This window comes from Mastigoproctus giganteus, chromosome 1 (assembly GCF_048544385.1).
Source record: "Mastigoproctus giganteus isolate SK-2022 chromosome 1, ASM4854438v1, whole genome shotgun sequence".
Lineage (NCBI taxonomy): Eukaryota > Metazoa > Arthropoda > Arachnida > Uropygi > Thelyphonidae > Mastigoproctus > Mastigoproctus giganteus.
The window spans coordinates 69409083-69421119 of record NC_143575.1 but is presented as its reverse complement, the minus strand read 5'-3'; the positions used below and the strand labels follow the sequence as shown (position 1 = coordinate 69421119).

The 12037-nt window shown below is 37.1% G+C and overlaps 1 protein-coding gene across 6 annotated transcripts in view; it reads left to right on the top strand.

Annotated features, from left to right (window-relative positions):
* Positions 1–12037, top strand: part of bru3 (CUGBP Elav-like family member bruno 3) — a 714377-nt gene that overhangs the window by 108468 nt on the left and 593872 nt on the right. Inside the window, exon 1 of one of the 6 annotated variants that reach the window (XM_090373303.1) lies at positions 8554–8655. The exons of 4 other annotated variants lie outside the window; for them this stretch is intronic. In XM_090373303.1, coding sequence (XP_090229429.1) covers positions 8626–8655 — 30 coding nt within the window. In that variant the 5' untranslated portion in view covers positions 8554–8625. Of the gene's footprint in view, positions 1–8553; positions 8656–9133; positions 9224–12037 lie in introns of those variants that run through there. One more of the 6 variants, XM_090373295.1, reaches the window with a different exon arrangement.

Genomic DNA, 12037 nt, shown 5'->3' with positions numbered 1-12037 from the left:
CATCTGTTTGGCAAATTTTCATCAAAAAAGGCCCTTACATCACGATGGTAGTGGGGAAGGGGCTCCATCCTGCTGAAAATAAAAGTCCTCCTCAACCGCAAACATTTCGCGAATGCGTGTCATGACGGAATCCCGCAGCAGGTTCAAATAAACGGCACTAGTTACAGTGTTGCCAAAAAAAGAATGGTCCAATTAGGCCCAACGCTGACAATCCGCACCACACTGTAACCCCTGGTAAGTTCACATGGCGTGTCTCCGTAACATGCTGGTTCTCTGTTGCCCAGTAGCTGATATTGTGGCAATTAATTGAGCCGTTTAACTTAAAAGTAGCCTCATCACTCCCAAGAATCTTGTTTGGAAACTGTGGGTCCTCTGCATATTTTGACAGGTACCACTCACAGGATTCAACTGTTCGGTCAGGATTGTCTTCACTGAGGGCATGGACCAATGTTGGAATATAACTTTTCCATTGTCTGCACTTCAAAATGCGATGAACGCTATCTTTTGAAATTCCTATCTCATGAGCCGCTTGCCGAACAGATTTCTTTGGAGAACGTTGGTATGTTTCCATTACCGTTTTTTCTCTTTTTGGGCTTGTGGACGTCCGCGGTCTTCCGGAATGATCATTGTGGACGTCTTGAACATTTCCTTCTGCTTCAAACTTATCTCTAATGCGAGCAATGGTGAGCCGCGTTGGTGGATCTCTTTCAAACTCCCTTCTGAAACATCTTTGACCTTCCACTACGTTTTCGCAAATCCAATAGCACTTTAGAATGAATTTCCTTTCTTCAAAGTTTAGTCTCGTTTCAGCCCTAATTTTGATTGGTTACAGCTAAAAAAATAAAAAAATAAAATAAAAATATTTATTTGTGGGCTGTAAAAGCGTGTATACATTATTTTGAGGCGCGCGCGCGCACACGCACGCACGCACACACACACACACACACACACACACACACACACACACACACACACACACACTGTCATTCTAATAATAAAATTTAAAAAAATGTTTTTTTTTTTATTTAAAAAAAAATTATTTTTTTATTTTTTTATATCTATGCAGTTTTTAAAAAATAATTTTTATGCTTTTTCATGTAGTTCTTCATTATCTGGTCTTCTCTCTTGATGGCGTTGCTGGGTATCATTTACAAGTGATTTTTTTTAGAGAAGTAATTTCCGTGAAATATGAGTATCTAGAAAAATGTGGCAACAAACTTGTTTTGTGGCATGGCAAAAGAGAATCATTTTTTATATATATAATTGGCTTGGTTTCAACATTCTTTTGAACTTCTATAAACATGTTTGTGAATGTTCTAGTTATTTTTGAAAAATTTCAGTTTGTTTGCATTTTGTTAGATAAAAGTGCGAAAAACTACTTTCTGCAAACGATTAGAATTTTTTTCGAAGTTTTCAGTTACTTATTTTCGAATTTCTGGTCGCATTATTTTCGTTGTCCTGAAATCTCTACTATAGACTTGCTCTTCAGTACTCCACCGAAGACATCTTGAGTTTAAAATAGTATGTGTGATATGAGCCATGGATTTGAAAAGTGAAGACTGCTTCTTAACTATTCACAGTTTTATCATATTGTTATCTTGCTCCGTATGTCTGTGAAGAGAATTTCAGATTAGCCGTAAAAGCAGTAAAGTGATAAAGCTGAGTCAAAAAATTTAGTGTTGTTTCTTTATTTCTTTTTTGATTGCGCGTGCCTTATGGTATTGTCTTCTTCAGTTTTCATAATCACAGCGTGTCATTTCATAACCGGTGATCTCCTATTCCCCCATTGCAAATGGCTAAAATGTATATGCATTTGTATTGTTAATACTTTAGTCCCTCACCTCACTACTTGCGAATTGGAAGACTCAAATGCTTGATTATTTGGAAAGGGGTTTATTACAAATTATTTCAACGAAGAACGCCATTGTTCCTCCGGAGATTAGATGCCATTTTTTTTATTTATTTGTTTTTTTATATATATTTTTTAAAATTTATTATTTAATTTTTTTTAACTATATGGCTTTTAGTACAATAGAACCTCAGTAATACGGACTGTAGGAGGAAAGGGTAGTCCAAATTATAGAGTGTAATTATATTTAAATATTTTCGAGTAGTTTAAAGTACATCAAAGCATTTTCAAGTTCATAAAAGCCTTGCATTTATTTACAATCCAGAAAAATGTGTTAATTTAGGTGATATTAGAGAAACATGACCAAAATTAAAATTTTACGATAATGTTTGTTTGTAAAACAATGGAATACAAAGCGTTCAATTCAAATAAAACACAAATAATGCGAGTTTTTAAACAGTAAGTAACATTTGTGTTAAACTTTATAAATTATTAATTTATCAGATGTATTTGTTCCCTCCCCAACCGTATTGTCTTTTTGAAGAAATCGGAAATGTTCCATTGAATAAAAGTCCTATTGTATTGCTGTATAATAACGCCGTTCTTCGTTTCTCCTAGAGCATAGAAATAATTTTCGAATTCCACGTCAGAGTTAGCAAATTTAATAAGAGTATCGAGGCAGATTTTGTCAATGTATAATTTAACGCTTTCTTATTTATTTTATTGGTTTTTTTCACTTCCCGCATCACCTATAGATTTTTTTTGTTGAAATGCTGTTGCTGTTTAATATTACATTTTGATATCCTAATTAAGACACTCTTCATCTTTGATTCTACCTAAATAAATAAAAATGAAGGATATTATAGAAAAACAGAAGAAATTTCAAATTCCTACTTTGATGTTATGTAATATCACACTACTGTTTTTGTCCGAATCTGCTTCTCTTTACCCGACAACCACAATTTAACGACACGTAATGCTCATTCTTTATAAAAAGCATTTTGCTTAAAATCTATTAGACTGCTGATTTCAGCGAACTTTGCGTCAAATAAAATGTATGAAGGTGTTTTTTTTTTTAATATATATATATATAGGCAGGATAGTTTCTTATTTATCAACTTAAGAAGGTCGAAACAATCCAGTTATGGAATTGTGGTCAGCGATGGTGATGAAAACTTGTGCCCAAAAATATTTATATGCTGTTGTTTTTGTATGAAAAACAGCGCCGTTTCCTATATCAAATTCCGAGAATATCGAAATCTTACAACTACAGAATTATGTTGATCAACATCATATGCGTGATTTTATGTATTTTAGTATTTTGTCTATTGGGAATTCCCAACCAACACTTTGTGTTCGCTGGGAATATATTGCCACATCGCCTGATGTGTACTACGTAAGGTCAGTGCTGGATTTTGTGTAATCTAAGGCCCTGACCTTGTTTTTGGGGGCATAAATTAAGGTCGCGGGAGCTTCCCAAACAAACAACCCTGTTAGCTTAGGTAAAACCAGCCTTACATATGGTCATCATTTTGTATGTTCACTGGCCAATTTGTATATTTGTGGATTTAAAACTCGAAATAACTCAAGGGGGAGAAACCCTTCTCCTCTTATTGAGATCGGCTAACTCAGCCCTGATTGAAGAGGTTTATATACGTTCTTAAGTTCTGAAGAAATTTAATCCCGTGCTTACAACATACCAAGAAACACCACTTCTCGCTGCAGTGTATGTTGACTGGTATTGCTTTGCTGTTGTTAGAAAAAATTTATTACAGTAGCTTTAGAAAACACTATTGAATCCGTTATTTTCCTTGACGTTCTGATTTCGTACAAATGTACTCCATGCATGAAAATTAGAAATAATGAAGGGTTGCTAATTTTCTGTGTTATTGGCCAATTAACAGCACCGCTGTTTAGTTGGCTGCTATTTATTGTAGACAGTCACTTTAGGTGTGCTGGGCAACTTAAGATGCACTGCAGAATTTTAGGGTTGCGTCCTCGAGACGACGTTTTGTGCCAAATCCCATCATAAAATTCCTCACACACACACACACACACACACACACACACACACACACACACACACACACACACACACACAGAGAGAGAGAGAGAGCGAGCGAGCGCGCGCGCGCGCGAGCCCCTGGCTGTTTTCACCTCCATAGTCAGTCGAATACCTGTTATACCACCACTGGATTAATGAATCATCAATAGTCTCCGGAAAGGGGCATTCTTCATTAGCCTACTAACTTTGAAAGTGGATTGATTCGTCAGTCGCGTTCCTAGAAGCAGAAGATGGTGCCACCTGCAATGTGGCACCATCCCGAATTGGCACGGCCCAGGTCGGACCATGCTAATTCGCGATTTTTTTTTTTTTTTATGTAAACCCCAAACACGAGAGGTATTAGAACCTATAGTACTTAGTACCGTGCTTGGGTTGGAGGTTGAGAAGACGAAAAAAGACATTTGTTGACATTGGACTTGAACTTCTGTAGACTGTAATTTTCAGAAAATATGTATGAAGGAAGGTTGTTTTAGAAAACGGCAGTTGAATGAATAAACGAGGAAGATGAAAAGTTGGTTCTGAGTTTGAAGTTGGACAGTAAATGGATGTTGGCTGGTGGCGGCACGTGTTCGGACTGTTTTGAAAGAGAGAGCGGAAATTATGGAAGCCAATTCAGAAGAACAGTGCCCATGGAAATGTAGAAGAGGCATGCAGCAGAAACAATACGTCTATGGGACAGCGAGTGGAGAGTGTTAGAGATGAATCATTAATTAACCTAACTACCCTTTTCTGATTGGAATCAAGAAGCCTGAGGGAGGTTTTGGGGGGCACCACCCCAGATGTGGGAACAATATTCCATGGTAGGCGATTTGCGATTTGTACAGAGTGAACAGCTGTTTGGAAGAAAAGTAACGCCGTGAGCGAAAGAGAAAACCAAGTTTTTTAGATGCAGAGGAAGCAATATTTGTAATGTGCTTGTGCCAAGAGAGATTAGAAGTCAGGGTAATTCCCAAAAGAGATATATCATTTTGCCTAGAAATCGGAGTTTCACCAAAGATAAGCATAGCAGCAGAAGAATCCTTTTTGCGAGATATAAGACAAGAAGGATTTTAGGAATTCCTTTTTATTTTAGAAGGATTGAAATCAGCTAAGTTGTCTTTGCCCCACTGGAGAATTACCTGGAGATCGGCATTTAAGGAATTGGTAGCAGATTTTCGAAAAGTTGAAGCTGATTGAGCAGGGCAAGGTTTCTCAATATGGAAAGTTGAATGCAGTGTGCTATCATCGGCAAAACTATGGATAGGATTTCCAGTCAATGGAAGAAGGTCATTGATATACAAGAGGAAAAGAGTGGGGGAAAGAACTGAACCTTGGGGGACACCGGCATTAGTGGAGAAGTTAGAAGACAGAGAGCCATCTACCATCACCCTCAGTGAGCGATCAGAGAGAAAACTGGACAACCAATTACTAAAAACAGTTGGCAAACCATAAGATGGAAGCTTGTTTAGAAGACCTTTATGCCAAACACGATCAAAAGCCTTTGAGATGTCGAGAGCAACTGCTTGAGTTTCACCGAACTTTTCCATTGAATTAGTCCATAAATGGGTAACATAAGCCAGAATATCACCAGACCGGATCGACACTGGCGGAATCCATACTGGCGATCGTAGATCAGACGGAAGGTTTCTAGGTAGTTTAAGAGTTGGCGGTTAATTGATTTCTCCATTACTTTAGAAAGAGTAGAAGTAATTGCAATGGGACGATAATTAGATGGGAGGAATTTGTCACCCTTTTTAGGAACTGGCTGGATATGAGCAAATTTTCAAGCAGAAGGAAAAACACCTTTGGAATAAGAAAGTGAAAAAAGGCGGCAAAGAACAGGAGTAAGTTCAGGAGCACAAGTTTTGAGAACAAGTGGAGAAATACCATCAGGACCTGGAGCTTTCTTAGCATCAAGATTCGTCAAAATCCTTCTGACATCCTTTTGACGGAAGTCCACAGGAGGCATTGAATGGAGCGTGTTGGGAATGGTGGGAGGTGTTTTACCAAGATCATTAATACATGAGCTGGAAGAAAAATGGGATGCTAGCAGGTCAGCTTTATCCGTGGCTGAAGTGACAACAGAACTATCTGGTTTTGACAGAGGTGGGAGCAGAGATGGGCAAAAATTTCGGCCAATAACTTTGGCAAGAGACCAGAATGCTCGGCTACCATTAGGGCAAGAAGGAAGTTTTCTAATCTTAGCCTGTTCAAAGTCTAGTTTGGACTGATTAATAACTGCCTTACAATTGTTTGCGAACTTTGGTGTAGGCAGAAAATGAAACTGAAGAATTAGAAACAAGCCAATTACGATATGCAACGTTCTTCTCTTGAACAGCTTTAACACATTTATTGGAAAACCAAGGTTTAGATAAAGGACGAGATTTTAAAGTGGTGTGTGTGATAAAGGATTCCATTCCTGCAAGAACAATCTCACTGACACGATCTGAGCAAACATTGACATCAGAAGTTTTGAAACAGTAATCCGACCAAGGAAAAGAAGAAAAGAAATCTCGCAGATCATTCCATTTTGTATTCTTGTAATGGCAAACAATACGAGGTTAGGAATAGCCATGAGATAAACGCTCCATTGGAGAAGAGATAATCACCAAGTTGTGATCTGAGTCGAAGTGAGAGGTGCCTAAAGGACCTCTCACTTCGACCGTGTACTTAGAAGGATTGTTTGTGAGAAAAAGATCAAGCTTGTTGGCGGTATGGTTAGGATTGTCCATTATTCTTGTAGGTAAATGAACAATCTGTGTGAGGTCATTAGTAATTGCGAAATCTCAGCATCTCGACCAGCTGGGTCGGTGACTAGAAAACGGAAGCCACCTGGAATTGTGAACATTAAAATCACCAAGGAAAATTACTTCACTGTTAGGAAAGTTGGACTGGAGACAATCAAGTTGCAAAGAGAGGAAGTCAAAGAGCTCCAAGTGATTAGTGGAGTTGGGAGAACGGTAGAGACAACAGATGAATTTGACACAATGAGGTAGAGAGATTTTAAGCCAGAGAAGATCGAAAAGAGGAGATTCCAAATTGCCAAGTCTCTGACAGGGAAATTTCGGAACGGACATATGCATAAGTACCACCTTTGAGGCGAAAGGAATCGTACAGCGAATAATATGGGCAACTGAGATGAGCAGTAGTTGAATCAACGGATAACTGAGATTCTGTCAGAAAAAGTACATGGGGTTTGGCAGAGTTCAAGTGGAAATGGACATCGTTGCGATTAGAATTGAGACCACGTATATTTGTGATATGAATTAGGAAGTGTTTGGGAGGTTTAGATTTTTTTGCAGATAAGCTTACTCTATTAGTTTGACAATATATGGTGTATTCAATAGTGATGAAAAGTGGGTGGGAATGCTTTATGAAGTAATGAAATTTTTGGATAGGGCGTACACATGGTAAGAATATACCCAGATCCTTGACATAACGTGGCCTCGACAATGCCCCCCCGCATGCAGACTACTCGGACTCCCTCCAGTCACTATCTAGCAGAGTAGAGGTAGCAAGATTATACACTAGCTGATCCGGAAGCCTCCTAAAGAGTCACCAATAGGTTCGGTTCGGTGTACTAACTAGCGGCCGGCCTTGCGAACGCCGTTTTAGAGCTGTACCCTCGAAATATAAGGAAGATTGGATCTCGCCACGATGTTCATCATAACCTCAAAAATCATCAATCATACTGCATGATGGAAGAGATGGGGAAGGGTTGACCGGAACTTAGCTCTGGAGACTAAACATGGGTTCCACGATTTCAGGCCTCCATTAAGCAAAGTGGTGGTATTGCACCGGTTGATGAGAGTCATCTACCACCTAGGATTGTGCCACTCCACGCATTTGTAAGAAGCGCATACTGTTTTATTTTTAATAAAACTTTGGAAACTGTTATCCCTTGAGCCTTTCCATAGTAATTACCCGCATGTTATCGGAATAGATGTTAATGCATTTAGAACTTGCTGTTTGTTATCTTCATGGTACGTTTTTTGATTTTCGACTTGCCTTTTACTCCGCGCTGTTCCAAACACTCGAAATGTTGCTAGGCATTGCAGTATCTTGTTTTTAAATGCCAAGCAACTATATATTAAAATCAAGATGTAGTAGTGTAAGTTAATGTTGTAATTACCACGCGGAATGGAAAAATGCATCATCATAGGTTCTGAATTAGAGACTTAGTCATTCATTATTCAATTTATTAATATAAGAGAAGTTAATTCTCTGTGGATGAATTGTAATTAAATTTAGTATTTCAGTTCTGTAATTTGTCAAAATTATCATATCAGAATATAGAAATTTGCAACTGGTTTTCATGTAGGATGTCTGTGCAGCAGGTGCAAGTGTACAGTGAAGCTCGAGAAACTCAGCAAGCGCCCATGCTTGAAAATATTTATATTCTCTTTTCTCCTGTGTAAAACTGTCAAATGCTCTGACGTGGATATGAAACATTACAGCATCTAAAAGGCCAAATAAGCCGAAACCGATGCAATCACAACAGCAAATAATAAGAGAAAAACGATGTATTCATCATACACATGTATGAGAAAAGCGTAGGCTCCTATTTCTGGGATTCTGTCGCCATGGCAACAGCTGATCACGTGACTGGCGCAGCTTCGATGAGAAAGTCTAGGGGGCCATGTGTGTTAGTAGTAGGGTGCTGTTGATGATCGACTCAGGATAGCTCACCGCCGCTTCTTCCATCGCTCGTGCGATAGCTCTTCCTTCAGCTATGGCCGTGGTCGTCTCGACAAAACCGTGCGTAAGTTGCAGGCTGTTTTTGAGATTAAACACAGTTAACTTATTAACGTTAAACTAAATTATAGCCGTTCCTACAATCACTATTTCTACAAGTATTTCAAATCAAAATAGTTAGGGCTTTATTGCCTTTGAATTAAAGAATGTCGTAGTTGCATATTGAGAACGACTTATATTTATTATGTGTTACTGCATTTTCACCAGATAAACTAATTTCTGGTTATGTTTAGGGACATTGAGTTTGATCGCTGCTACCTCCTACATTTCGGTTAATACCGAAACACAGAACGGCGGTCCATATGGTTTACTTCAATTACTTTACGAACAAACATTCCAGCCTCACGCATTCTGTATGGAATATGTGTAGCAAACCGTATTAGTATCACATTGCACTGCATCGTAGAACAGTTTCGTCGAACAGATAGCTTCCTTACCCAGGGATTTTATTTCGTATATTGCAGGAGCAGCTCATATGATGATCGCAATCAAAAGAGCGATCGTGCATATGCATGATCGCATTTCTGGGGCTCAAACGGTTTGTGACTTTGTATTTGACAGTTGGATCATCATTGGTAATTTTTAATAAACCACTTTATTATTAAGCGAATGAAGTTTATGAAATATGGTTCATTTTTAATGTTATGGTAAAAAAGGGGTGAATATTTCCCATTCATAAATAGAATTATGTTGTTAATTTTATAGCTTTCTCTGTTAAATTTTATTTTAAATTTCAAAATGCGCCATTTGGTTTTCGCTGTTGTTTCGGAATCCTGAATGCGTATAAATAATATGTATTTTTCTTATTTGTAGTCTTTGACAGTTTTTATAAAGGGAATTACGTCGATAGTTGCTTTAAATCGTGTTTTTTTTCCCTGGTTGTTGCCTTTTTAATATTATCAGTTCCATTTATTGCGTTCGTTTTTTTTTTTTTTTTTTTTTTTCTTGGACAAGTTTTCATGAATAACATATTTCACGTTGATATGCTCTCATAGAAATCAGTGTTCATTTTATACCGTATTAGAACTAAAATCCGATGATGATTATATATGTGATCGCGCTTTATCTGCTTTTGGGATTTTTGATAATTTTATTAAGTAATTGTACCCTTTATATAGTTTGTTAAAATAGAAATTTATAATTTAAGTTAACATGATTTCCGAAACATCTAAATTCCGAATGCTGTAGTCTGCATTATTCTTGTGTTTACATCACATACCCTTTTAACGGGTGTGTAATGTAAGTTAGGAAAGGAGATTTTAAGAACGACCAAAACGATGATTCTTTGAAAGAAATTGATATAGCTAGCTTAACCTCTGAAACTGTTGCCGTCCGGAGCATTGAAAAAGTAGTAAAGAATATAAATTCCGGGTCACTTGATGCTGAATGCGACTATTATATATTGGCCAAATTTGGATGTGTTGTTATTTTTCCGCTGTACGGTTAATTTCGTATGTTCTTTGTTATTTTTAACAGTGCGATAGCTCCACAAAGAGAACCCCTCCCAAGATATACATATGGTAAAGCACATGTTGCGTGTTAAGGAAAACGTTGTGGCGACATCACATCGTGTTGTATACAACCACGAATAGTGAAGAGAAGAGAAGATTAATGCAAGCTGCTTACGCATTATTGATGATAGAAATGGAAACTCGTGCACAGATATAAAGAGGATCTTAGCAGATCTTATACACAAAAAAAAAAAAAAAAAAACTCCTCCTAAATGTTATCACTGCTGTACAAAGTAATAAATCAAGCTGTGTTTAAGAAATTTGGCACTAGTAATCCTATTATGCAGATTGAAAACCAGGTAAGAAATATCACAGTAAGCTAATCTATTATTGGTTATCAAAACCGTTCTTGAATATATGTTTGTTTACGATATTGGCCTTTAATTTTTCTTTCTGCAAAGATAAATGATATATTATTCCAAAAGTGTCAACCAGAAATCGAATTTGTGATATTAACCAGAATTTAATGAGTTAAATTTTAAATATGAAATTAAGTAATTGATACTTTTTTCCGAATGACTAACTGACATTGTAAATCGATAACGGTTGAATCAGTAATCTTTAAAAGAATTTCCTGTGTATTTTTATTACTTCGGTTATGTTTTTATTAGTTCGATTGATCAAATTCACACTAAGGCGTTTTTCCTGTATCCTAACTATTCCTTGATTCTTTCGACCGAAGATTAGAATGACGTGATATGAACGAGAGATATAAATAAAGCATGTCACCGGGAAGAGAATTTACTGATAAAATAAACTAACCACTGTACTGAATTGGAACCTTATTTGTAACCTTGGATCGTAAATATCACATACAAGTCAATCATAGAATCCGGCATATCTTAGGGTAAAGCAAAATGTCTACATATGTGTTGTAGAAGTATACGAAATGTGTAATTATAGTAATGTTAACTTTAATAACACACATTCTCTGATATCTTTGATTACTGGCGATTTTTCAAAATTATTTATTACCAAATTAAATCAGCACAAGGCAATACTCTTCCCCGTGCCCTCGTGTGTAATACAGTTGATAGGATCGCCATTTTCCCCATAACGGGTGGAAACGGCCTGAGTTCGAACCCCTCGATGACGTGAGGAATTTTTACGGGCCGTTTTCAGAGCGTGGCTAAGTTAGTCGGTTTCAAGCGATGGTAGTATGGTTTTTCGTCCAGCAAACGGAAAATCGACGATTTTCTGTTTGTTGGACAAGCAATTTACAGACAATATGCCGGAGCAATATGGCCTCAGTCGCTAATGCTCCTAAAAACTCTACAACAACAAATCTTTCCGGCGGTACACCGGCTCAAGTAAAATTTTTTATACGTAAGGAGAAAAGTAATGTTTAATTTTTTGTTTTAATTTACAATTTTTAATAGCTGAAATAGCTATTTGTGAGCTGTATTTGTTATTAATGTCTTTTTCCAAGCGTTAGATGAATAAAATAGCATTTTAAAATGTCGAATGGTACAGCGCAAGTTCTTTAAAAAGTTGTCACATCAGTATTTTGTTGTTTTATGAAAAGGAGCAAATTATAGGTTAGTTTTGTTTAGTCTAGTATATTCCATGTGTTCACATGATTAGCAGAATGGGGACAAATTACATCTGAGAACAATGCGGTAAATAACAGTCTAGTTTTAATATGACTATCATGTTAGAGAGGGGACACAAAAGAAACGATGCCTCTTTCATAAGGAATGCATAGATGAACAAAAATTAAACATGGGAATAGAGGAGAAAATTGAGCTTATCGTCCCTACTTGACATTTCTGGTTTGACTACTTATCCTGCTTTGGCAGTGTGGTTTTTAGAAGCGGTGTAATTAAACGTACACCACTGTTAATGGTTATATGGAATACAATATTGCAAAATTATTTT